At 55.6% G+C, this 27080-nt stretch overlaps 1 protein-coding gene across 2 annotated transcripts in view; it reads left to right on the forward strand.

The window, feature by feature from the left end:
• CDC42BPB (CDC42 binding protein kinase beta) overlaps positions 1-24591 on the forward strand; it is a 102307-nt gene extending 77716 nt beyond the window's left edge. Inside the window, exons 21-38 of one of the 2 annotated variants that reach the window (XM_047080036.1) lie at positions 1114-1193; positions 4835-4924; positions 5286-5363; positions 6628-6733; positions 7589-7725; positions 8312-8451; positions 9481-9562; positions 11064-11280; positions 11488-11550; positions 12647-12996; positions 13099-13243; positions 16428-16525; positions 16626-16710; positions 16815-16932; positions 17031-17148; positions 17685-17790; positions 17874-17944; positions 24278-24591. In XM_047080036.1, the coding sequence (XP_046935992.1) occupies positions 1114-1193; positions 4835-4924; positions 5286-5363; positions 6628-6733; positions 7589-7725; positions 8312-8451; positions 9481-9562; positions 11064-11280; positions 11488-11550; positions 12647-12996; positions 13099-13243; positions 16428-16525; positions 16626-16710; positions 16815-16932; positions 17031-17148; positions 17685-17790; positions 17874-17944; positions 24278-24409 (2216 nt within the window). In that variant the 3' untranslated portion in view covers positions 24410-24591. Of the gene's footprint in view, positions 1-1113; positions 1194-4834; positions 4925-5285; positions 5364-6627; positions 6734-7588; positions 7726-8311; positions 8452-9480; positions 9563-11063; positions 11281-11487; positions 11551-12646; positions 13244-16427; positions 16526-16625; positions 16711-16814; positions 16933-17030; positions 17149-17684; positions 17791-17873; positions 17945-24277 lie in introns of both variants that reach the window. The other variant, XM_047080035.1, reaches the window with a different exon arrangement.
• Positions 24592-27080: the final 2489 nt, after the last annotated feature.

Raw genomic sequence — 27080 nt, forward strand, 5'->3', positions numbered from 1 at the left:
CAGCGAACAGGTGGGAAGGAGCATTAGAATACAGATTGTGCTTGCGTCCCTCTTACGAGCAAGATTGAGCACCTTTTGTGTGTTTAAGGGCTATTTGTGTTTCTTTTCTTTTTTTCTTTAATGTTTACTTGTGAGCAGGGGAGGGGCAGAGAGAGAAGGAGAGAGAGAATCCCAAGCAGGCTCTGCACTGTCAGCGCAGAGCCCAACTCGGGGCTCAGTCCCACAAAGCGCAAGGTCATGACCTGAGCTGAAATCAAGGGTTGGACGCTTAACTGCCTGGGCCACCCACGCGCCTTGAGATTTTCTTATTCTGTGATTTTTATGTATTTGTATCTTTTGCTCACTTTTTAAAATTCAGAGTAAGTTTTTTTTCTAGAAACTTTTTGTAGATGGAGGATAGAATATATAGAGCCTTTTGTTTGTGATGAAAGTTGCAAATATTTTCCCAGTTTGTCTTTTGTCATTTTTATTTTGCTTATATTTTTTACCAAGCATAAGGTTTTTTGTTTTTTGTTTTTTGTTTTTATTTTTTTTGTGCATCGCATTTGTCATTTTTTTCCCTTTTTTCAGTTACAGGGGAATATTTCTGAGTCCCCAGGTACTCAGATAATTCACTCATATTTTCTAATACTTGTATACAGGTTTCATTTTTTAAATGTGCATTACTGGTCCATTTGAAATTTACTCTGATGTGCATTTTGAGTTGTGGATCTAGTTTTTAGTTTTATCTTTTTCCTGTGGCTGGTCATCTAATACCAGTTATTGAGAAGTTCCTCTCCCTACTGATTTTGTATGTGACTCTTACCACATGAGGTCACCATGGGCACTTGAGTCTGTTTCTGGATTTCCTGCCCTGTTCACTCTTCACTGGCAGGAACCACTGGATTGCGATGAAAGAGGTTTCAGTAAATCTGATTTAGTATCTGGTAGATCTCCTCCCCCAACCCCTTTTTTAAGGACTTCTGAGACACTCTCCAAATGAACTTAACTAGAATCACATCAGATTTATCCGTTAGGTTAAGGAGAATTGACATGTTGGTGGTGCTGAGTCTCCCCATGGGAGCACAGATGGTCTTTTAAATTTGCCTTGACTAGTCTGTTTCTTTTTTATAGGATTGAAACTTCCAGATTTTCAGGATTCTATTTTTGAGTATTTCAACACTGCACCTCTTGGACACGATCTGACATTTAGAGTAAGTAGTTATTCTAAAAAGTGACAAATGAATTTGTGATAAGTTAGAGTTGGTAGGACATGCTCTGACCACCGGTGGGGCCACAAACACACTAGTAAATTGACACCTGACAGTTTTCTCTGTCGTGCTGACCTAGGAGTGACCCAGGGTGTCAAATGGGTGAGGTTAGAGACATTTAAGGTACCGGAAATGCTCGCAGAGATGCTTCCCCAGACTTAAGTGGAAGCTAAGAAAGTGCTCAGCATCTTCAGGGAAGAATCGGCACTGGCTTCTGGCTGTGTGGTAAGCGTCTCAGACGGGTTTTTATTTTTATTTTTTTTATTAAAAAAAATTTTTTTTTAATGTTTATTTTTGAGACGGAGACAGAGCGCGAGTGGGGAGGGGCAGAGAGAGAGGGAGACACAGAATCCGAAGCAGGCGCCAGACTCTGAGCTGTCAGCACAGGGGCTCGAACCCTCGTGAGATCATGGCCTGAGCCAAAGTCGTTCACTTAACCTACTAAGCCACCCAGGCACCCCTCAGGCGGGTTTCTAAATACACATTCCCAACCTGCCGCGAATGAAGACTAAGCCAGTCTCGTTACCACTTCAGTGACTTCTGTATGGCCGTCCGGTTTGGTCTCCGGTGGCCCCCGTGGGGTGGGCGGACGGGTGGTTGGGGAGAATCGTTGCCGTGGCCCGCCCCTGCTCAGCGACCCGCACTGGGTAGGCGGGGCGGCCCGAGGGAGCCACTCCGAGTGAGTCCCATCTCTCCCTTTGTGCGCTGCCCGCGGACCCAGTGCCTCCTTTACCGCTTCTCTCCAGACGATAGGGGTGGACCCTTGCTAGCAACCCTTGAAGTAAGCCAGAAAGTAAAAATAGCGAAAACAAATCTCATTAACGGGACTTCTGATGGCATGTCGTCGTTTTCATTGATTTCCAGCATTTTTTTTTTTTAAGAAAACGTTAAGCCTGCGGGCAAGTTGAAAGAATAGTATAGTAAACACATAGGTATCTCTCCCTGCCATTTTCTCCTAACGCACCAGTGTTTGTTTCCTAAGATGAAGGATGTTCTCCTAACACAACCATAATGTCATTGTCCTGCACGAGACCTTTGCACTGATGCTGTAGTAGAGCACGCATGTTTTACATGTCCCTTGTCCCTGAGTGTCCTTTACGGCTGGTTTGCCTCCCCTTGTCAGGGTCCAAGCAGAGCTCCTAAGTCGCATTTAGTCTTTGATCTGGAACAGTGTCCCAGTTTCTCCCCCACCCCGACCCCCACCCCCACCCTTTATAACATTGGTATTTTTGTGGTGTCTGTACCAGTCGTCTCACTGAGTGTCCTACGCTCCGGATTTGTCTGATGGCTGATTTGACGTGGGTTGGACATTGTGGCAGGGATGCCGCACGGGATGTGGACGTCCCGAGTGTGTAGGCTTCGTGATGCTTTCGGCGTCAGGCGGAGGTGGCGTCTGCCAGGCCCCGCCCCGCCCCCTCGTAAGCGTCGAGCCGTCGGGAAGGCTGCCGGGTGCCCGTCCGCCAGCAGCCTTGCGCCCACGGGTTGGTGAAGGCCAGCAGCCCGTGCCTGGCAGCGGTTCTTACAGAATCAAGTAGGTTTCGTGGGTCCTGCTGCTCTGGCCCACACCTGCTCATGTTCACCTGTCAGAATGGTTTCTTGTCAATTGGTGATGCTCGTCTCTTCCCTGAAGGCCTGAGTTTTAAGCAGCAGATAGGTTTACCTGGTCCTCACACGGCGGTTCTTTCAGAAACATCCTGCTTCGTAAGTCTCATGCCTCTCTCACTGCTGGAGCGCTAGACACATCGCGGCAACCCGAGGGCTGCCGTTGTTAAAGGGATGGAGGCGGCCAGGAGAGCGGCGTTAGACACAGAATTAGAGCAAGAGTAGCGATCCCTGGGGCACGTGGCTTCAGCCCGAGCTCGGCGCCATTGTAGACAGCCAGTCGGGAGGTTTTGTCACGGAGCTAGATGGAGGCCGTAATCTTGGTACCGTGTCCGGGGAGTCAGCACTCCTGCCGTCTTCGTGTTTGGTCTCAGTCCCTCCTTACCTCTGTGGTTTAAGTAGCAAATCCTTGGTCAGAGTCTGGGTTTGTCAGGAGGTGTTTCCAGACCTGAGAATCGTCTTTTAGAAGCTTCTACCCTGCTTTCTCCCTATTAAACATGTTGTTAACTATTAGAATGATTGGCCACAGTGATGGAATCACTGTATTTTTATGCAAGTTTTCATTGGTTGGGGAGTGACGGTTCTGTTCCTCGCTTCTGTCACCATCAACGACGCTGCCTCCCCCACATCTTCTCTGCTAGCCTCTTGGGAAGCAGCAGTCGCTGCTGAGGTTGGCCCCCACGTCCTCCCTGTGTCCCTAGCAGCCCTCAGTCGTGGACGACTCCTTGCCCTTAATTCCCATCCTTGGACCAACCAAGTGAAACCAGTCAGGTTTCTTAATATTCTCTTGCTCCTCGTTCATGGAGAGATGGAACGCTAACGCGTGTAACATACCGTATTTATGGGAGAAATTTGCTTACTGTTGTAGCTTTGATAATTAGCTAATTGGTATAGCATTTCCCTTGTGAAATTAACAAATTCACAAACTGCGGTGTTTATGTGCTGTGCTACCTTCCCAGCTGAATTTGGCTCCTTCTACAGGAACCTTGTTAATTACAACTTTTGGAAAGTGTTTCTCTGATTTGCTTGATTGGGATTTCAGTGTGGAACACAGGGTAACAGCTGCAAACTGCCCCTGTAGGAACCTAGCCCAGCTACTTCTGTGTCCCAGCGCTCGCTCCCGCTCACTGCACACACGCATGGTTTATGTGTGTCTGTTTAAATAGCAATAGCCTTTCATCAGGAAATAATAACACTCCAAATGAGGTCATTTAAAAAAAATTTTTTTTTAATGTTTATTTATTTTTGAGAGAGAGAGACAGTTGTCAGCACAGAGCCTGATGCAGGGCTTGAATTCACGAACCATGAGATCATGACCTGAGCTGAAGTTGGGTGCTTCACCGACTGAGCCACCCAGGGGCCCCCAAATGAGGTCATTTTTAAGTGGTTTAGAATTCAAATTAGATTCAAAGCTTTAGCTTCAATTTCAAACTGAAATTAATTTGGGAATCTTGAGTGCTTAGAACAAAACATTGCTTCCCCGTGTCATAAGGCTTTCAGGGAAATTCTTGCTTCTGGCCATAGGCCCACAGACCCCGATTGATCTCACAATTTCTTCTTGATCCCTGAAATGAGGTCAAAAACATTTGACTCCTTTATCTCAACGATACCAGGTACGGATGAAATCATTTCTGAACGACAACAGTGGCTTGGTGGTTTCCAGTTTCTGCCCCTTACACAGGGCCGTGGGGAGAATGTGAGCAAGGGCTTTGGTTGGAGGGGGAGGCTTGGAGCTTCTGGCCTTCGGTAACAGCTGTGACTTGACAGACCCCACAGTCCTCACTCTGGTCTTAGAATGCCATGGGCAGTGGTCCTCAGGGAAGGCAGGCTGGCTGTGAGTGAGGTGGGGTCAGATGGGAGCCAGAGCCGGGGCCGGGACCTTGGGTCCCCGGTGGAACACTCTCTAAACACAGACCACGGAATCGGAGTGTGACTTCTGCAGTTCTCTCCTTCCCACTGTTTCTTTGCCTTTATTTTCACAGAGCAGCTCCACTGGAGAGCAGGAAACACAAGCCCCGAAGCCAGAGGTGTCCCCGTCGGTGTCTGTGGCTGCAAGCACAGAGCAGCAAGAAGTAAGCAGTGTCATACCATATACTACCCTGTGAGAACCTCGGGACCCACCGCCCCCATGCCCGTGTGCCACATGCTGCCCTCGGTGAACAGAGGCTGCCCTCATGCCAAGGTGGCCCCCCTGGTCCTGCCTCACACCTTGTAGCCAGATCCCATCGCCAGCTGCTGGGCCTGACTTGTATCTCCGAGGGACTGCCCGTGCATCGGCTGCATGAGCGCAGACAGATGTCTCAACAATGTAGTAAATTAAAAATGCAGTTCATTATTAATCAGTTCTAGGGAGAAATGAATCCCAAGCAGGGTCTGACATGTTAGAGCAGTACTGAGCTAAGAGGATGCTCACCTGTGCCTGCTTGTTCCCAGGACATGGCTCGGGCCCCACAGAGGCCGCCCACCGTGCCGCTGCCCACCACGCAGCCCCTCGCTCTGGCTGGACCAAAGGTAGGGCCCTTGCTTTTACCCGTGGCACCTTCTCTATTTTAGAAGGTAACTGTATGAATAAGATAGGCTCATTGGTTTTGTAGACACGGTGAGACCCTTGTGTCCTGTTAATGGTTTGCTATGAACAGTGTGTGGCCCACGAAGTGTCTGGACCCTGTGTTTCCTTAATTAAATCAATGACAAGTCGTCACATTCTAATTGGGAAATTTCAGAACTCCTCTCGTTTTCCTTCATTTTCTGGATCACGTTCCCTTCTCTGATGGTGACCACTCTGTGTTCTGTATCTACTGTGTTCCTTCTGCAAACTTACTTCCGCTTACCTGTCTGCACTTCCGGCAGTAGAGAACCCTGTGGCTCGTGGGAAGGTGTGTCCCCAGAGTAGGGGGGCTTCACCAAATGTGCAGTTTTCTCACCTGTCTTTTCCAGAAGCACATCTGGAGAGCCAGGCGCCAGCGCAGAAGGTCCGGCACTGACCGCAGAGCTCCAGTTGTGTTTCCAGGCTTAGCGTTTGGCTTCACACATTTAGATGCGTTTTGTTTTCCTTTTCATGCAGACGTGGCCTCAACCGTAGGCAGCCGTGCCAGCTAGGGACAAGACCTTGATTTTGTTGGGCTTTGGACTTAGCTTCTTGCACAGTCAGGGGTCAGGTGGACTGCTGTCTGCATCTCGTGTTCACTGCTCCCTTGCTTCTTACAAATGGTTTTATAGTTTTTGCGTCCCCGAGTAACAGTCCTTTCGTTTTGCTGTGTCGGAGCTGTGTAGACTCCCCGTCCTTCGTGTCTGCGGCTTGTTCCTCTGCTCAGCCTCCCGTGATTGTGTCCTCGTGTCTGGCCTCCCAACGGGACGAGGGTCTGTCCAGGCCTTTGCTCTCCAGAACAGGGCTGCCATCCATTCCTTGCTTGTCTTTCGGTCTCATGTGCAAGGGCAGCTGTGGGGGCGGTCCCCCCCCCCCCCGGGGCCTCCAGGAGGCACGGAGCTTGCTCCAGAGTCGGTGGCAGCCGTGGTACCACAGCGGCCCTACCCATCCCCCTGTGGTGTTTTGGTAGCAAGACCAAAGCTCACGGAAGGAAACGCGTTGACTTATTTTCAGGCTCCAGCTCTGTAGATGGGTGTTAAGCACTCCTCTCTGGTTAGCACGTACATCTCAAAGTGAAACTGCACCTTTTCGACCTTTCAAGGCCATGGCCGAGTTTATAAACTTGACCATAAACAGATGGTCTCTGCTCAGAGCCTGGGTCTCACCTTCTCGATATTCTTCCTCCAGCCAAAAGCTCACCAGTTCAGCATCAAGTCCTTCTCCAGCCCCACGCAGTGCAGCCACTGCACCTCCCTGATGGTGGGGCTGGTCCGCCAGGGCTACGCCTGCGAGGGTGAGTGTGGGCCCTGCGCCTTGAGGCCGGGGCTGGGGGGCGGGGAGGGGGGGGGCCTGTCCCGGGAGGGAATTACTCCAAGGTCAGGTGCAGCTGAAGGGAAGCCTATTTGTGAGCCAGTCGAGGGCGGGTCCTCTCTCTGTAGCTTTGTGAACACTCAGGAGGGGTCCTCGCTGCACTGGGAGAGCCGAGGATTGTTTGCCATAATACGAAACATGCAGGGTCCTGGAAAATCAGGAAGAGCAGAGAGTAAACGGGACTTTAAGCTTCTCCGTTATCACGGCGTCTGAGGATAAGCCGGTATTTTGTGTCTCCCCTGCTGCGCTCCCGCCGGGCCGGGCGCTGCACTCGCATTGGGCAGCAAGACCGGTTCAGGGCATTTGATCACCCGTCTCACAGATGAGCCGCCTGCCGAAGTCACACAAGCGACAGCAGCTGGGCGGGGGGTGCTCTGCAAAACAGCTTTGTGTTCTACCTGGTAGCAGCAGCCTTTCCCTTTGTTACTGGCAGGCCTTTTGATCGGCTGCCAGGACACCTGTGTGTCCTTGAAGCCACTGCCCTGTCACACGCCTGTGGCAGCGAGGCGCGGCTTCCCGGGAGAGCAGTGTGGCTCTGCGGCCGCGCCCCCAACGCCAGCCCTCGCCTCCCCGCGAGGGCCCCGCCAGCTTGCCGGAGAGCTGCTTGGTGCCAGAGTCCCGGGGCTCTGTGGGGCCTGTGTTCCAGAATGTGCTGGCTGCACTGGGTGTCTGGACCCTTCCTGCGACTCTGGGAGGTGATTACTGAGCCTCGTCCTGCCCCGGAGGAGGCGGGCTCTGACGGCCGTGCCCCCCCACCCCCACCCCTGCGCTTTTCCAGTGTGCTCCTTCGCTTGCCACGTGGCCTGCAGAGACAGCGCTCCCCAGGTGTGCCCCATCCCTCCTGAGCAGTCCAAGCGGCCGCTCGGCGTGGACGTGCAGAGAGGCATAGGGACGGCCTACAAAGGCTACGTCAAGGTAGGACGCGCGGAGACCCGGGTTCCGCCGCCTCAGCTCTCCTGGCCTCGGGCGCCATGACACGAGAGCCACACCCCACTGCTCCCGAGGGCTGCCCTTGGTTGCTTTGTGAAGTGACCTTCGCGCTGCTCCTGGGAGGCCTCCCCTCCTGGGCGCTAAGGCACTGGGGCCCCGGTTCCGAGGACCCCACAGAAACATCTCCGTCTGCCAGAGCCCCTTGTCCCCGCCTTCTGGGCCGTGCATTTAAAGACAGGGCTCCGTGGCCAAGTGCCGCCTGAAAACCACTGTGTCCGGACAGCCTCCGGCCGCAGCCTCGCAGCTGTGTGTGCTGTGAACACGCCTGTCTGCTGACTCGTCCGCCTTGGCCCGTGCATCACCTTGTATCACGTGTGGATCCCTCCCCAGTAGTGCCTGGGTCTGCCCGGGCCCGGACCCGGCCCTGGCACCAGCCTGGGAAGGGCGCGAGGGGACTGTCCCCGGAGGAGCGGGCCAGCCGTTCGGCAGCTGGAAGGAAACCACGGTCGGGACGTCTCCCGGGGCCGCGCCTCCGCTGCGTGGACTGGAATGTGGCCACTGTTCCCTGTAGGTCCCAAAGCCTACCGGGGTGAAGAAGGGGTGGCAGCGGGCTTACGCGGTGGTCTGTGACTGCAAGCTCTTCCTCTACGACCTGCCTGAAGGAAAATCCACCCAGCCTGGCGTTGTCGCCAGCCAGGTCCTGGACCTCAGGTGCGTGTTCTGTGTGGTCTGTCCTATCGTGTGAGTTCCGACTTTGCTGCTTGGTGATCTTTAACCCCGTCACACCTTCGCATCCGTGCACGTTGTACGCACGTAGAGTGCGTGCTGTAGCAGCCTGGGTATTTTTGCACACTACGGTTTGCCAGGGAGGCATTTGTAAAACATAAGAAAATGACACGTCCCAAGAGCAGGGAGAACATACCCCAGAGACACACTGTGCAGCCTAAGGTGTCAGAACCCGAGAGTACCCTTTGTGACAGCGATCTAGAGCCCTGGGCTTTGCCGCACGACACCCTCTCCTACACCTCATCTCATCACGGGCCCTCCTGGCATCAGACCTGGGAGGCCGGCGGGGCGGAGTCAGCACAAGGGACGCGCTCAGCCCAGGGCCCGGAGTCCCCTCCGCCCGTTGGCACCCACCCTGGGCTAGGGCCCGGCACCTCTGTCCCCAGCTGTTCTTGGGGACAGCGGGCTGCGGCAGGCGCCCTGACGACGGCTTCAGGGACAGAAGCGTAGCGGGGTCACCTCCGTGGCGGCCCCCACTGCACATCCGTCACTGGGCTCAGGTGGGCCCCAGCCTCGTGACGAAGAGGACTCTGGCTGGCAGGCGGCACGGGGACTTGGTGTTAGATGTGGAGCCCAGGACTCGGAGGGTATCGGACACGGGCCTCCCGCAGTCACTTTGGCACATTGCACCCCCTTCCTTAGGGGCCATCACCAAGCAGCCATCTGATTGTAGCCAGGTAGGGGCCAGTTCGGTGACGTGTCTGTGACTGGAGGCGTCTGACACAGATGAGAACAGTGTGACCCAGGGAAGGAGCTTCTGTTCTCCCACGTCCCTAACCACTGAAACGCGTGCAGGGTCCTTGAGTCATCTGTTGGCTTTGTCAGCGTGCTTTCTTACCCAGGTGGAGGCAAGGGGCCCGCCTCACGTTCTGTATCCTTTCCCATAAGTGGGGCGGAGGACCGGCCCGCGTGCACGTTTCTTTCTGATATTCCGAGTGTTCTATTTCTTACCAGGGACGAGGAGTTCTCGGTGAGCTCGGTCCTGGCCTCAGATGTCATACATGCTTCTCGCCGAGATGTCCCGTGTATATTCAGGGTATGCTTTTTTTTCTGTTTCTTAGAGATGTTTTACTAATCGTAAGAAAGAACTCCCGTGGTTAAAATAACAGTTCTTTTTCGGAGCATTTCGATGTGCCATAGCAAGGGGCTAGCCGGTCCAGGGTGGACCTCCTCTTCCTCTACCTCCTGCCCCCCTGATTCATTCCCTCGTGTTGGGGTCCCTCCTTCCTAGGCCCCGTCTCCCCCACCTCACTGGCACTGCCTTCCGTCCTGTACCTCAGCTACTGTGTATGTCTGTGACTCGGGTCACGACGTGCCTGACGCTGGGAGCCGCCACGTCGCCCTTCACGGGTGCAGTGTGCCGCTGCAGCTTTCCTTCCTGGGACTCAGTGGCCACTACCTGGAGCGAAACAACACTGTTGTTGGCTGAGATGGAGAGGCCCCTCCCCCCCACCCCCACTGAGTTTACGTTAGACGGTGCGCCGTTAGGAAGCTTCTGAGAGATTGTGGGATGGGGAAAGAATCCCCCCAACCCCTCCACTGGGGATTTTTTTGAAGATTATTTTTTTTTTAAGTTACTTATTTTGAAAGAGAGAGAGAGACAGAGAATCCCAAGCAGGCTCCACACTGTCAGCACGGAGCCTGATGCGGGGCTCAAACTCACAAAACTGTTAAATCGGGACCTGAGCCAAAACCAAGAGTCAGACGCTTAACCGACTGAGCCCCCCAGGTACCCACATTGGGGATATTTTATAAATACGGTAGAAGTTTGGCTGACCACCAAATGGAATCCAGGAAGCCTCTTTCATTAAGTCTCCTTTCAATTCAGAAACTGCCTCTTCCGTACAACACAGAAAGCTGCCACCGTTGCTTACAAGGTGATCCTTCTGTAGGAGCTTCAACTGCCCAGGGATTCTCACAGGGAGGCATGTTTGGGCAAAGCACTTTTGTTGGAGATTCTGTTTTTCCTGTACACATTCTGAGAATCTGCTTTTAATTATAACAGGGGCATTCAAGAAATCAGTTTCTGTTTTATTCGATGTTTTTATTTATTTTTGAGGAAAAAAGAAACCGTGTGTGAGTAGGGGCAGGGCAGAGAGAGAGGGAGACAGAGAATCCAAACGAGGCTCCAGGCCCTCCTGAGCTGGCAGCACAAGCCCGTCGCGGGGCTAGGACTTGTGAAACAAAAACTGCGAGATCATGACCTAAGCTGCAGCCCGACACTCGACGGACTGAGCCCCCCAGCCGCCCCGACAAATCAGTTTTTAAATGGGACGACTACATGACGGTTTTGGCAAGAGTGGAGTTAACTAGAACCTGACAAGGAAGGGACGCGGGGTGCCTGTTTATCGCTGTGCCCCTGCCCGTGTCCAGCCGCAGAGCCCCTCACACCCTCCGCGGGCGCCCGAGTCACGGTGCTGGGAAGCACGCCCTCCTGTTGCCCACCTCCGGTGCGAGGTGGTGGCCGGGCCAGGCTGGGGGCGTCTGTTTGCTGTGGTTTCGTTGTCTTATGGCTCTTCTCTTTGTCTGTCATGAAGGTGACAGCCTCTCTCTTAGGGACACCTTCTAAGACCAGCTCACTGCTCATTCTGACAGAAAATGAGAACGAAAAGAGGAAGTGGGTTGGGATTCTAGAAGGACTGCAGTCGATCCTCCACAAGAACCGCTTGAGGAACCAGATCGTGCACGTCCCGCAGGAGGCCTACGACAGCACGCTGCCTCTCATCAAGGCCGTCCTGAGCGCCGCCGTCGTGGGTGCGTGCCGGGGGCCGCGTGGGGCCGCGCTCTCCCAGCACGGACGGCAGCGCATCTGGGGGGTGCTGCGGGGCCGGACCTGAGCGCGCCAGCACACGAAGGCCACGGCCGCGTCGTCCGTTCGAATGTAGTCCCGCACCTGCTCCGAGAAGCGAATGGCGCGCCTGTAGCGCTGACTTTGTGTTTTTACCTCTCCTGCCTTGACAGATGGGGACAGGATCGTGGTCGGCCTGGAAGAAGGGCTCTATGTCATAGAGGTGACCCGTGATGGTGAGTGCACAGGGGCTCCTGTCCGTCCTGGGCTCGCGCAGACGGGAGCAGGATGCGTGGCGGGAACCCGCGAGGGCTGGGACGCGTTTGGTGGTGTGGGAAGCGCGCAAAGGAAAGGAAGGGCGGACAGCTGAGAAGAGCAGTTTGCGACAAATAAGACAGACGTTAGTAGCCGTGGAACGTTCACCGGTGCCTCCGAGCGCAGAGTGCAGCTCGGGGCAGAGAGCAGCCCCAGGGGCCGGGGGTGAGCTGCTCACGGCCCTCACCGAGCTCGTCTAGGAGAGGACTGCATAGGCAGCTGGGGGCGGGGGAGCTTCCTAGAAGGAAGAACGTTTCCTGAATTCCTCCGTGTGCTGAGACCTGACAGGAACTTCCCTTCTGTTGCTTCAGATTTTTGACATTTCGTTCTGCCCGGCAGGAGAATGCAGAATATCTCCTGTCTCCCCCTCCTCACTGCCCTGTGTCCGGGGACAGACATACAAGGAGACCAGCACTGGCCTGGGCCCTGGGCCAGGGTCTGGGCACCGCCCCTAGAAATGAGGGGCTGCTCCCGGGTGGGCAGCGTTCCCTTCCTGCCGAGCCCGGAGCGAACGCACGTCACCTGCTGCCGGCCTGCCGGGGCCCGTTGGTCCCTCAGGGTCCAGATCCAGGGCCCTGCTCAGAGAGCCCTTAGTGCAGGTCCTACATCCAATACCCCTGATGTTATGGGCCCGGTGGGGTTGGCAGCTGCTTGCAGAGCTTGAGGGTCCAGTGAGGTTGGAGACAAGTCTTTGTTCCCTAAATGCAACCCGAGGGTTCTTGGCCTCAGGGATGAGCTGGAAGGACGTCCAGCGCCACCTCCAGGCCGGGGCCCTGGTGCTGGGGCGGGCAGGGCAGGGCAGGGGTCTTAGAATGGTGGACCCCGGGGGCCGCTCAAGGAGGGCGCTGCCCTGGCGTCTGCAGGGCAGTGAGGTTGGTGGGGGTGGAGGCACGTTCTAGAGCACGATGGGGCCGTCCCTCCACGCCGACTGCGGGGAAGGGAGCGGTGGGGAGGTTCCTGGCACCCTCGAGCGGCTGCCCTCGAGCGGCTCTGAGACCCGACGTTGCATCCCCGCAGTGATCGTCCGCGTTGCCGACTACAAGAAAGTGTACCAGATCGAGCTCGCTCCCAAAGAGAAAATCGCCGTCCTCCTCTGCGGCCGCAACCACCACGTCCATCTCTGCCCGTGGTCTGCCTTTGATGGGGCGGAGAGCAATGTCGACATCAAGCTTCCGGAAACAAAAGGCTGCCAGCTCATAGCGACTGCAACCTTGAAGAAGAGCTCTTCCACCTGCCTGTTCGCGGCCGTGAAGCGGCTGGTCCTCTGCTATGAGGTCCAGAGAACTAGGCCTTTCCACAGGAAGTTCAATGAGCTGGTGGCCCCCGGCCCCGTGCAGTGGATGGCCGCGATCAAAGACAAGCTCTGTGTGGGCTACCCTTCTGGGTTCTGTGTGCTGAGCCCCCAGGGGGACGGGCAGGCTCTAACCCTGGTAAATCCCAGTGACCCCTCGCTCACGTTCCTCTCACAGCAGTCTTTTGATGCCCTTTGTGCTGTGGAGCTCAAAAGCGAGGAGTACCTGCTTTGCTTCAGCCACATGGGACTGTACGTGGACCCGCAAGGCCGGAGGTCACGCATGCAGGAGCTCATGTGGCCTGCGGCGCCTGTTGCCTGTAGTATGTATATGTTTTCTGTTGCCATATCTCTGTTGCCGCTTTTCACATCGACAGCGAGCACGTGTCCTGTTTCGCTTTGGTCTGTCTCTCGGTTCCCTTAGCTGAGCAGTCAGGCGCTGGAGCGGCGGGCTCCGTGGGTTTCTTCAGGGGAAGGTGTGGTCCTGACACCGCGTCTCAGACCGGCCGGCGGGCGGGCTGCAGGCGGGCTTGCCTCTCGAGCCGGCCTCCAGCCCACGGCACCTTTCTGTCCCCGAGCGCCAGGGCCTTGTGGGAGCCCCGCAGCCGGAGAACCCCAACAGGGATGGTTTATAAGCTCACACGGTAATAAAAACAAGTTACAGGTTTCTGGCAGCCAGAAAAAGTTGAGCTCCAGTGTCCGGTAAAGCTCCCGGAGGGACGTTTTCCGGAAGTGCTAGGAGCTGCATTCCTGTGTTTGCTCAGTTGCAGTGGCTTTCTGTGGAACGCAGTCCCTGGACACGAGTCATTGAGGCCTGAGCCTGGTGAGCAAGGACCTGGAGTGGGTTCCACGGGGCCACGCCCCGCCCAGCCGCTGTCTGATCGCTCAGGCTGGACTCTCAGCCTCAGATCCCACCTGTTCCGTGTATCCTGGTCACCCGGGTCATCCAAGCAGCGGGTCGCACAGAGAGCAGGGAGTAATTAGACTAGACACAGGGTGCACGTGGATTTTGGGCTGGTGGGGGTGGGGTGGGGTCACAGGTCTTAATTATCTAAAAGGACAGCCTTTTTTGGTGGCTGGTTGATGGCCGTGCCAAGCTGGCAGTGTACCCAAGGGTGCTAGAACCAGGATGTCAGGCCCTTGGGGCAATCGATGTGCCAGCCTTTGGCTCTCCCGCCTCGCTGGCTGATTCCTGACCTGCTTAGCCCCCAGCCAAGGGCGCCAGTGCAGCAGACAGGCAGGCAGGTGCTGGCGGCCCAGGGCCAGCAGGGAAGGAGGCAAGGCCTGTTGCCATGACACTTCTCCGGTCCCTTCCTTGCCGCCTCCCGTCCTCCTCGTGGGAGACTGCATAGGAATGGCCCCAGAGCCACGTAGGATCCCTGCCAATCAGAGTCTTTTCCTTTAGAATCCTAAGGTTGGTGTTTGTTTATTTTTGAGAGAGAGAGAGAGAGAGGGGCAGACTGCAAGCAGGGGAGAGGCAGAGAGGGAGACACAGAATCCAAAGCAGGCTCCAGGCTCTGAGCTGTCAGCACAGAGCCAAACGTGGGGCTCGAACTCACAAACTGAGATTATGACCTGAGCCAAAGTCGGACACTCAACCAGGCGCCCCTAGAATCCTAAGTTTTTGAACAGTTTATTGTAGAAAGGTCACTGAGCGTGAGGAGTTTGGAGTCCTGGCTGTGTGACTGGCATGGACACCTGGTGCCCCTGTTCTTCCCTTTCCAGGTCTTACTCCACCTTTGTGGCCTTTTTGTCCCACGTGCACATTATAGACACCGAATCAGTTTGAGTTGACCAAAAATAAGTATATAACGTGCAGGCTGGAGAGCTATTAACTCTCTTGCCTCTATGTTCCAGGCCCTGAGCTGAGCATTCTTGGGTGTTCTCACCTGTCGCCTGTCACGTAGGGAGGGCACAGTCTGTCCCATCTTGCCAAGGAGGACACTGAGGGCCACAGAGGAGAGGTAGCTTGCATAGGGCGCAGAGCAGAACCGGGCTCAAATGGAGGCCGGTCAGTCTCCGAGGCCCATGCCCCTCCTGTTGACTTTCTTTTTTTAAAGTTTATTGATCTATCTTGAGAGTGAAAGGGAGTGAGCATGGAAGGGGCAGAGAGAATCCCAAGCGGGCTCTGTGCTGTCGACTCAGGGCTCAGACCCACGAACCGTGGGATCGTGACCTGAGCCGAAATGAAGAGCCGGACGCTGAACCAGCTGAGCCACCCAGGCGCCCCTGGTGTTGACTTTTTAATTTAAATTTCTCTTGAGATTGGACACTTCAGTCTGTCACTAGAGGTCACACACACAGGTCTCTTCCTGGCTCCTTGCAAACGAAGCCCCACATATTCCCCCGTGAGAGGAGCTGCCCCAGACGCCTGCGGGTGGAGTGGTCCTCTGAAAGTTACCTCAAAGTTTGCTGACCTGTCCCCTCTGAGACGGTCTGGCGGCGAGTCCCGGCGTCTTGCCTGCTTCCTGAACCCTGTTTCGTGGTTTCCTTTTTGCATCGGAAAGAGAAGGGCCGACCACGTAGCCCGTTGGGAATTGGCAGCCACACGGCAGAGCTCTTTTAAAAATTCAGCTTCGGCAAGTGTCGCGTGACACGAGGGAGTTCAACTCCACCCCGAAGGCAGAGGGGCCGGGAACAGAGACCGAGCCGTGCATTTCTGCAGGGTGGCACTGGGGACTCGGGGGAGGCAGAGTGACGACAGGGTACCTCCCGCCTGCCCCGCCGTCCCTGGCAGCCCGGCCGCGGCTCCCTCTCTTCGCGACAGTTCTAAATGTGGGGAATGTCCCCTCCGCTTCGAACGCCAGCTGGGCCAACGCTTACCGGTGTGTGATGTTCGGTGCCCTAGGCGGGCTTGCCGTCACCAGGACGACCCCCGGGGGGTCCCTGTCCCTTAGGGAAAGAGCCCCCTCCGGGGTTCACGGCAGGCGGGTCCTCACGGCCAGGCGTGTGCAGACCTCCCCGGAAGGACCGGTGGGTGAGCCGGGTGCGTGGGGGCGCGGGACTGTCGCCCCGGAGCGAAGCAGTTCTGTTTGGAGACCTTAAACGCTTACTCGGAAACTGGACTCCTCGGTGTCTCTTAACAGAACTTGCCTCAGAAAAGAGAGCGCTCCGCCCCTCCCTAAATAGCAGCCGCGTTGGGCCTCAAGTCCCTGTGTTTGCAATAACCGTATAGAAAGCTAAGTACGAAAGCCAGCTTTGTGAGCAAATCCCCTCCAGCCTCTGTGCTGTGGTAAAAAGCTGTGCGGTCACACACGTGACGGTAGAGCGTTGAAACATCCGGTTGAGTCGGCGCGAGTCCGAAGGGAAGGATGGTTCTAGAGCGGGACCGGGAACGCTCCTAAGCCCAACCGGCCGTGAGCCCGCCGCTGAGGGCGGCGGGGCCTCCTGGGCGCTCCCCGAAGGTCGCGGGGGTCGGGGCCCGGCCGCTGCCCGTGGGGGGCCGCGGGGGCGGCGGAGGGCGCGGGGGCCCACGCCCGCTCACGCAGCCCCGCTCGTCTGCGCTAGGTTGCAGCCCCTCCCACGTCACGGTGTACAGCGAGTACGGCGTGGACGTGTTCGACGTGCGCACCATGGAGTGGGTGCAGACCATCGGCCTGCGCAGGGTAAGGCCGCGGGGCGGGGTGGGGTGGGATGGGGTGGGGCGGGGCCGGCGTCCTCCCGTCCGGCGCCCCGGCTACCGCCCCTCTCTGCTTTCCGACGCAGATAAGGCCGCTCAACTCCGAGGGCACCCTCAATCTGCTCAGCTGCGAGCCCCCCCGCTTGATCTACTTCAAGAGCGAGAACTCGGGTAAGACGCCCGCGGCAGGTGTCGCGCGGAGGGAAGGAGGGGCCCCGCGTGTCAGCAGCACGAGGGCCACGCGTGACCGGCGGCGGCGTTCTGCGTTCCCGCAGGAACGGTCCTCAACGTGCCCGACACGTCCGACGGCAGCAAGAAGCAGATGCTGCGGACCAGGAGCAAGAGGCGGTTTGTGTTCAAGGTGCCGGAGGAGGAGCGGCTGCAGCAGCGGCGGTAAGAGCTGGGTCGTGGCCCGGCCTCGCCGAGGCGGGAGGAGGGGAGCCAGGAGGACTTCGACGTCTTTGAGCCCCAGAAACACTTTCTTTCCCCAGAGAGATGCTCAGAGACCCAGAATTGAGGTCCAAAATGATCTCCAACCCGACCAACTTCAACCACGTGGCCCACATGGGCCCGGGCGACGGGATGCAGGTGCTCATGGACTTGCCTCTGGTGAGCTCGCGGGACGGGGCGGGCCGGGCGAGGGAGCCACATCCGCGCCTGCCTGTGTCACCGGCCCCGGCCCTGGTGCTCGGCAGACCCGGGGCACCTGGCACATGGGTCTGTTCCCACCCTCAGCTGGCCCTGCAGCCGCCCCAGGGGCTGCGTGTGTGTGCGTGCGTGTGTGTGAACGCTGGCGCGTTTACACGCGTTTGGTGTCTGTCACGGGTTCGGGCTGCTAGCGTTTCGCGAGAAACTAGCTATCAAAAATGATTTCTCAAGAACGTCTCGATAGGAGCAGGTAGCGTAGTTTTTCATTTAAAACCACAAAACGGGGTTGGGCTCAGCCTAAAACAGCTATTCCCAGTTCTTAGCTCGGCATTGGCCCGGCGCCACCGTCCGTTTTGCTCACGGGGTCCCCGGGATCCCGGCGGCGTCTGTACGCTCTGTGGCCGGGGTACCTGCTGGGCCGCGGTTCCGCCCCGGCGGTCTGCCTGCACCCTGGCGAGGGCGCCCCGAGCGTGCTCACTGCTGTTCTCTCCACCCAGAGCGCCGTGCCCCCCTCCCAGGAGGAAAGGCCTGGCCCTGCTCCCCCCGGCCTGTCCCGGCAGCCTCCCCCGAGGAACAAGCCCTACATCTCGTGGCCCTCGTCAGGTACCAGAGGTGCCCAAGGGCGGGGGCCTGCGTGGGGGAGCTCCAGGCTTTCAGTCCAGGTGACGGCTGTCCTCGTTCCATAGGTGGGTCGGAGCCCGGAGTGGCTGTGCCCCTTAGGAGTATGTCCGACCCCGACCAGGACTTTGACAAAGAGGTAAGACTCGCCTCGTTACAGGGACGCCCCCCGAGTGTCTGCATCTCCGCACGTGGAGGCAAATCCGCGGTGACGGAGGCTTCGCCCCACCCGGCCCAGCCACAGGGGCCCGGCGGGCTCGGGAAGCGGGGCGGGAGCGCAGGAGGAGGAGCAGCCTGGTGACAGGCCGGCCTGAGCGCTCGTCACCTCCTCGGGGGCTCCCCACCGACGACTTCTCAGGGGCTGTGCTCAGGAGGGGGGGCAGGACGGCACCGGCTCCGGGACCCTGAGCCCGTCGGGAGAAAGATGGAGGTTCCCCTCTCCGGGTAGTGGCCTGAGCGGCACGTTCCTCCGTCAGACCAAGGCCTCGGGAGCCAGGCACCGGTGGCTGCCCCGGGCACGGGGTGGCGGGGCAGTGGGCTCCTGGGCACTGACGAGTCGGCGCCTCCCTGCCGTGTGACCGAGAGACGAACGCCTTCCCGTAAGAAGTCCAGCCAACTTCTTCCTTCTAGACCTCTCTGTGTCGTCTTACTGGGACGTAGCATACTGGTAGCTGCACAGGTGGCCTTCTGCGTCTTCCACGTCGGTCTTCTCTCTGTCCTGGCCCTCTGATGGCCGCTCAGGATCAGAGCGTGCACACCAGGGTGCTCCCGTGGGAGATGGCAGTGAGGGCCGTGGGGCTCTCGCCGGTCTCTCTGCCCTCAGTAGCTTGTCCGTAGGAGGCCAGGAGCCGGACAGCCTGCCCTGTCGCTGTCCGAAAACACAGCCCCGGGGCTGGGCGTGCTCACACTGGCTGCCACACCGATCAGGCAAAGACAGCAGGTCTAGGTCTCCATTCACACGTTTCTCATTCTCACTGACTGAGGTCACTGCTTTCCACACGTGCGTTGGCCATTTCTTCCTCCGGGGCTCGCCTGCACACCTTCACCCCTCGTCCTGATTTCCAGAAGCTCTTCACTCATCGTCCATATTCCCTGTTGCAAGTACTCTGGCCGGTATCACTAATCCTTCGATTGTGCCTCGATTCTAAGGGTGTTCTGTCTTAACACAGATGAATTCTCGCGCAGTCCAGTCTGCCTCACCTAGGATAAACGTTCTCTCGTGGTGCCTGCAGGAGTCTGGCAGGGGGTCTCTGCTGTCGTGCCGTCACGACAACGTCTGAGAGAGGGAGTGTGTGATGGCTGCGTGCACGTGTAGGCAAGGGCCTGAGTTCATTTCTTTCGAAAGTGGATGGCATGCTGGCCCCGTGCCACCGATTTCCCTCCAACTCGAAATGTCTTTGTTATAGTCAGATTCCTTTGTTTACACGTTGCTGTCAGTGGACAGGCCGTCCCCCAGTGCACCCGCTGGGTTCCCTTCCTCTGTCAGCACCACCTGTAACAGGAGACTGGGCAGAGCAAATCTCTTTGTTCCCCCGTTAGAACAATTTCTTAGCTGTTTTTTTCTCCAAATATATTCTCTTAATTTATTTACTTACATAATCTCTGCACCCAACGCGAGGCTTGAACCCACGACCCCGGGATCAAGAGTCGCACGCTCTTCCGACTGAGCCAGCCGGGCACCCCACTCCAAAGAAGTTTTAAAACCAGCCTGTTGCCTCCACAGTAAAAAAGTAAAACTTGCGTTGAGCTTTTCATTGGGATTACGTTGTGAATTCATAGATTAATCTGGGGGATGCCCTCCATCTTGACCTTTCCTGTGTGGGAACGTTGAGCATCTCTCCAGTTAATGGTTCCCCTCTTACAGGCCATGCATGTTTGTGGTTAGTAAGTTTACTCTTAAAAATTTGAAGGTTTGGGGGCGCCTGGGTGGCTCAGTCGGTTAAGCGTCCGACTTCAGCTCAGGTCGCGATCTCGCGGTCCGTGAGTTCGAGCCCCGCGTCAGGCTCTGGGCTGATGGCTCAGAGCCTGGAGCCTGCTTCCGATTCTGTGTCTCCCTCTCTCTCTGCCCCTCCCCCATTCATGCTCTGTCTCTGTCTCAAAAATAAACATTTAAAAAAAATTTTTTTTTAAAAAAATTTGAAGGTTTGGTTGCCATCGTGAATGGACTGTAATCTTCCATTACGGAGTTGGTGGTTACTCCTGGCGTCTTTGGAATGTTCAGTGTCCAGTCACCTTGCTCCATTCTCATTGGCATTTGTGTTTGGTCGATGGCCTTGGAATTTTGGCTCTCTGGCCCTGGGCAGGGCAGATGGTGGGAACGAAGAGGTGGGCGCTGCCTCTCTCCGTGCACTGGCCGGGGCTCCTGAGCGCCTAGGTTTGGATTCCTACACCACTGGCTCTGTGCCCCTGCCCGCGTCTCACTAAGACTTTACCCTCCCCCGCCCCCGCCCGTCCTTTGTGGGGGGCATCTTTCACTTGGCTAAAGAAGTGGTTTTCTCCTCCTAGCTTCGGAAGAGTTTGTTTTATCAATAAGGAAGGGACGATGGATATTAATCAAGATGCTTCTATCAAAGTTTTCCAAAGTGACCACCTTCATGGTTCTCTCCCTAGCCTGTTAACGTCAGAACGGACGTCCTTGTGTTCTGAGGCTAAATCCTCCTCGGTCACGATGTGTTGTTCTTATTTTGTACGCTAACAGATTCAGTCTGATTGTTTGGTTGACTACGCCTATCGGTAAAGTTGACCTGTGGCTCTCATGTTGTGTGTGTGTGCTTGGCCAGCTTTGTTTCAGAGCTGTGCTGGCCTCAACACCGAGGAAGCCCGTAACTCTCAGTGGCCATAATATATGGAATTTCTTTCCCAGAAGGCTTCATAGAACTCCCTTGAAATTGCCCACGATTAATGGCTCTGGAGGTAGGTCTTGTTTTTTTTCTCTTATTTTCCTTTTTTCCCCTAAACTGTCTATGTTGAAAAATTTCAAACCTCCAGAAACGTTGCAAGAATAGTAGACCTTTACATAGTCCGCTTTTCCCTGTTTGACGTTTTGGGGCCGAACCAGCAGAAAGTAAGTTGGAACATCACGACAGCCCTGGTCCAGTTCTGCACGTGGCTCCCGGGCTCGCAGCACCTCCTCCCTCCCCGGTCGTGGGGCTCAAATCGCCCCTCTGCACCCTCCCGGTGCAGTGACGGCCCCTACAGCTTGCTGAGACCCATGCCCCAGTGAAGGATTACACGTTGCATATGTAGTCCCGTCTGTAATCTGGGTCTGGCCTTTTTTTTTTTTTTTTCTTTTTTTTTTTCTTTCATGGCATTGATTTGTTATCACTACGGTCCTGTTGCAGAATGTCCCTCAGTCAAGGCTTCTCTGACGTTTTGAGTTGGGTAACAGTGGAAAGTCCCCATAACTCTCTCCCTGCCACCCAGATCTCCCGGGGACCAGCAAATAAGTGCGTGTAAGCACGCGTGCCCGCCACTTCCTGAACTGTATCCAGAGGTGGGACAGACCACGCCCCCCCCAGGACCGGGAGTCCTTCTCTTGTGTAACCACAGTGCCGGCCGTGGTCTGCCTGGGCCACAGTGTCCGCAAGCACCGTTTCCTGGTACGGACCCTGTCTCTGGTCACACAAGACATTCAGCTGCCTCAGATCTTCAGCCACCCCCCACCCCCCACCCCGGAGCACAGCTTCCGTCTTTGCCGTAACATTTTGCGGAGAACACGCCCCTTACTTTCTGGAGCGCTCCTCAGTTCGGGTGCGTCCCTCATTTCCTGAGATTCCAGTTGTATGTCCCAGGCTGGAATACCACACGGAGGACATGGTGTCCTCGACGTGTCCCGTCCTGAGGCACGGAGCCCCTGTTTGTCCTGCACTGACCTCGTTTGTTCCTCTTTGACATTGCAAGTGACGTTCACGTGACACGAAGCAGCCATTTGAAAGTGAACGACTCGGTGGTTGTGTAAGGCATGTCCAGAGTCGTGCAACCACGAGCTAAATCAAGGGTCAAAACATTTACATCGCCCCAGCCCCTTCCCCCGACCCCCGACTAAGCAGCCTCTCCCCGTCCCATCCTTCCCCCAGCCTGTGACAGCCACGAATCTTCGTTCTGTCTCTGTGGAGTCACCTGTTGTGGACATTTCGTATGAACAGAATCGTGTACTACATGGCCTTTCATGTCTGGCTTATTTCACGGAGCAAGAGGTCTTCAAGATTCGTTGTAGCAGGTGTCAGCGGGTTGTTCCTTTTTGTTGCCAAATACTCCATCGTACAGCTGTACCGTGTTTCATGTACTCCTTGGTCCACTGATGGACATCTGGGCTGTGTTCACCTTTCGGCTGTTAAGAATAGGGGCGCCTGGATGGCTCAGTCGGTTGAGCGTCTGACTTCCGCTCAGGTCATGATCTCGGGGTCCATGAGTTCAAGCCCTGTGTCGGGCTCTGTGCTGACAGCTCGGAGCCTGGAGCCTGCTTCGGATTCTATCTCCCTTTCTCTGCCCCTCCCCCACTCATGCTCTCTTTCAAAAATAAACATTAAAAATTTAAAAAAAATACTGCAGATATGAACGTGTGTGTACACGGATTCGTGCAAGTGCCTACGTAGCAGTGGAAAATGTTTAGCTTTTTGAGGAACCATCAAATTGTTTTCCACAGCAACTGTATGCCATTTCACACTCCCACCAGCAGCGTATGAAAGTTAAGATTTCTCCACATCCTTGTCGCTACTTTCCTGGTTTTGTTTTGTTTTGTTTTTTAAAAGCCATCCTAGTGGGTGTGAAGTTACTTTACCTCACTGTGGTTTTAATTTGCATTTCCCTAATGAGTAGTGATGTCAGCATCTTTTTTGTGTACTTGTTGGCTACTTCTATACCTTTGGAAGAAGGTCTGTTCAAGTCTTTTGCCCATTTTTAAAAATTGAGTTGGCTTTTCACTGTGGGGTTGAAGAACTCTTTATGTAATCTGGATACTAGACCCTTATATGATTTTGAAATACTTTTTTCCATTCTGTGGGTTGTGTTTTCACATTCTTGATAATGTCCTTTGATACTTCTAATTTTGGTGATACCCAATTTTTTGTTTTGTTTTGTTTTGTTGGTTGTGCTTTTGAGGTCCTAAGAATTCATTGCTGAATCCAAAGTCTTGAAGATTTAATAGTGTTTTCTTCTAAGAGTTTTATGCTTTGAGCTTTTGTATTTAGGTCATTGATCTATTTTGAATTAATTTTCTGTATGTTGGAGGTAGGGGGTCCAGCTTCATCCTTTCATATGTGAATATCCAGCACTATTTGTTGTAGAGACTTTTCTTTCCCTCATTGAATGGGCTTGGCACCCTGCTCAAAAACCAGTTTGCTGTGGCTGGATAGATTTATTTCTAGACTCTCAGTTCTATTCCACTGTTCTCTGTGCTGATACACACCACAGTGCATTACTGTTGTATTACGTTTTGAAGAAGTTTGGGAAGTGTGATTCCTCCCATTTTTTCCTTAGTATTGACTACTCTGGGCCCCTTGCAATTCCGTATGAATTTGAGGACTGGCTTTTCCATTTCTGGAAAAAAGGAGAGAGCGCCATTGGAATTTCAGCAGGGATTGCCCTGAATCTGTGGATCACTATGGGGGAGTATTGCCATCTTAATGATGTTCAGTCTTCCTGTCCATGAATGTGGAATGTTGTTCCATTTATTTAGGTCATCTTTTAATTTTGGGGAATATTTTGTAGCCAACAGTTTCAGTGTAGAAATCTTTCACCTCTTTAAGTTTATTCGTAGTTAGGTGTTATTGCTTTGGATGCTATTTTGAATATAATGGTTTTCTTAATTTCCTTTTCACATTGTTCATTGCGGGTGTGTAGAAACACAACTGATTTTTTGTGTGTTGATCTTGTACCCTGCAGCTTTGCTGAATTGGTTTGGGTTGGGTGGGAGAGTTGTGAGTTCCTCGGGATTTTCTGTATGTAGATTCATCTGTGAACAGAGATGTTTAACTTCTTCCTTTCCAGCTTGGGTGCCTTTTTCTTTTTCCTGCCTAATTGCTCTGGCGAGAACTTCTAGTACAATGTTGAACGGCAGTGGTGAATGCAGGCGTCCTTGCTTGTTCCTCACCTTGGGGGGGGGGGGGAAGTTTTTGACTTGCACCATTTAGTATGAAGTGAGCTGTGGGTTTTTCATGGACATTCTTTATCATGTTGAGAAAGTTTATCATGAAAGTATGCCTTGTCTGACTTCAGACCGTCTGGTTTCTTCACTGTGGAGTTGCTCATTCCTCCGTAATTACTGAATTACTTGTGGGGTTATGATCTCTTACCAGCAACCTTAAGGACCGTGTGACGCGCTGGTAAAGAGGGTGTGTTGTCCTAAGAAGAAAGGGGACAGCAGCTGCCACATCTTGGCACCACAAATGGCCACATCTGGCTGGGCGGCACACAGCCTCCACAGGCCCAGGGCGATTGGTTCTTATGCCGACCCCCTCCTTTGTGTCAACAGCCCGACTCGGATTCGACCAAACACTCGACTCCGTCGAACAGCTCCAACCCCAGTGGCCCCCCGAGCCCCAACTCCCCGCACAGGAGCCAGCTCCCCCTGGAAGGCCTGGAGCAGCCGGCCTCCGACGCCTGAAACCGCCAGCCTGCCGCCTCACCACCGTGGGGCCCGGGAGCTGGGGGTGGTCTCCACTGTCAGTGCCAAGACTGAGCTGACTCTCCAGTGTTGTCCGAGGAAACACAGACTCAATTTGTAGATATGGAGATAAAGATCTTTATTATAGTAATGATCAGTTACACGCCGCATGGGCTGTGGCGGTAGACCGCATCCACTCATCTGCACAGCTGTGAGGAAACACTGTTCCGTTTGCACACGAAGGACCAGCACCCAGCCCAGAACAAGCTGAGAAGGCGCACAGGGCCCCGCAGACAGCCAGTGGGCCCAGCGCAGCCCTGCTGAGGAAGTAGCTCGGAACGCAGCTTCAGTGACGAGCCTGTTCCCTATTTCCTGAAACTTTCCTAGGACCTTAGGAGAATAGTAGGAAGTTGTGTGTCGTTCCCAGTGTCACTAGAATTGTGAAGACAGGAAAGTGGGGGTTAGCTGGTGGCCTTTTTATTCATTTAGCCATCACAGTCAGCTGCAGACGACCTTCCGCCGACCTCGTAGCCATGGACACGGGCCCCTGGTGAGCGACACCTGCCCTGGGTCCCTTGTGTGTGTGAGTCCATTCCCGGTCACAACCGTCAAGCGTCACCTGTATCTGCTACTGTGAAGTCAGCTCACTTCCACAGCTTCTGCCTCACCGCAAAACCGGGGGGCGTCGAGCAGCATTCCAGGCCGAGGCCTGCTGGGCGAGAGGAGGCCAGCGCCCCCGACGCCCCGCCCCTGCATGGAGCCCTGTGATTAGTGCCCGTATGCATCATGTACACTCGCCCGACACACTCCTGCACACTGGCTCGGCCCGCGTATTTACTCTCACCCTTCCTTGCTCACGTGTTGAGTGATCGGGTTTGTGGCCTGTCCCGTTAAAGGCTGATGGTTAACTGGCCAGCAGACACAGCTGGCCTTTGGCCCAGGACGGGCTTCTCCCCACTCTCCCGCTGGTCGACGTTCTCGGCGACGCTGTTTAAGACGTGCACTTACCTTGAGTCGGCACTGAGTGACGTGGGCACCACGGCCTGCCTGTGCGTGTCACACGCCCAGCACCTGCCCGCCCGCCCACCTCCCTGGGCCTTCTGCTGGGGCTGGCACCTGCTGGGGGTTCTGGTTTTTACTTTTTTAATGTAAGTCTGAGTCTTTGTAATTATTGAATCGTGAGAACATTTTTGAACAATTTACCTGTCAATAAAGCAGATGACAGCAATTTAAAGTTCTCAGTGGTCTGCCTGAGCGTGAGGACTTGTCACCCTGTGCGCATTTGGGTCCCCTGTGCGGGAAGTCCCTCCCCAAAAGTTGAAGGAGCCCCCTTACCTGCAGAAGCTGTTCTTGGTCATTCACTTGGGGTGGGGGTGAGGGGTCCTGCAGAAGGCTCCTGTGTCCACATGGCAGGAACTGGCTTCCAGCATAGGGCCCTGGCGGGAGTCCTTGTGGGGCAACACCCTGACAGGGTAGGTAGGACCGGGCTTGAGCCCCTGGGTGGAGAGACGGGCCACCTGGCTAGGTGCCCCTGCTAGGCCTCCAGGCAGCCAGCCATAGCAATTCCATTTGAATTTCAACCTGAGAGGAGGAGGAGGAGCCCTCGAGGGTCATGGTCAGGGCCAGCGGGCTCCCATGAAACCCCCGCAAGGCAGAGCAGGGGCCCCAGGAGAGAAGCTGCACAAGAGAGGCTCCCATCTGGGGGGCTGCCTGGAGCAGTAGGGGGGACCTGTCCACCCACAAGCACGCGGGTTCCTCAGCAACCCTAGAGGACAGGATGGGGCAGGCCAGAGTCACCGGGAGCCAGCAGAACTTGGGACAGGGGGTGGGCAACCACACTGGGGGCTCTGCCCTGATGGCTTCATTTCCTCAAGGGTGGGCAGTAGCCTGCGGCGCATCAAGTTCTGTTCGCCCTGAGCCCCAGTAACTTCTCGGTAAAACAAGGGCAGTGACCGCCCACCCCTGCCAGAGCGGGAGGAGTGAGGGTACAGCAAAGTACGAACAGCAGCCGGCCCGGTGAAGGGCAGGCCATGCTCCGGAACCATCCGCGGGGCCGCGGCAGCTCTGTGCCACCCGGCGCGGCCTGGGCCCTGCTCCGTGATGCACATCCCACAGCCCATCTGTTCCCCTGGTCTTGGCGAGTCCACCACCCCCTACGTAGGGGACAGATGGCAATCCTCCCACCTGCCCCTGAAGGGGGATCAGAGTAGCAGTGACCACGCCGGGTACAGGCGGAGCCTTTCAGACACAGAAGCTGGGAAAACGGATAAAGGAGCATGAACGAGCTGTGCAGGGCAGAGGGAGCCGGGCCTCCAGGCAGGGCCTGAGATCCCGGCCCGGCTGAGGTCTGCTCCACGCGGGGATTAAAGTGAGCCATGCGGAGCGCCTGTCACTGAACAACAGGCACTCGGGCGTCCGCGGTCTCACAAAGAGGAGTCGCTGTACTAGCAGGATGGTGGCCTTGCACAGCGGAACGCTGCCCGGCACCGAGAGTGACACATCACAACCATACACGACGGTGGACGTCGCCGACGAGATGCCGGCCTCACGGAACACAGCGGACGCGTCCACCCGACAGGAGCCCCCGGAGCGGCAGCCCGGGGGCCGGGCGCTGGCGATGCTTCCAGACCCACGCGCCGCTCCCACCGAAGTTTGGCGGACCGCTCCCCGA

The sequence above is a fragment of the Lynx rufus genome, unplaced genomic scaffold (genome assembly GCF_022079265.1).
Source record: "Lynx rufus isolate CCGP_SWC_20201006 ecotype Redwood Valley unplaced genomic scaffold, mLynRuf1.p SCAF_17, whole genome shotgun sequence".
Taxonomy (NCBI): Eukaryota; Metazoa; Chordata; class Mammalia; order Carnivora; family Felidae; genus Lynx; species Lynx rufus.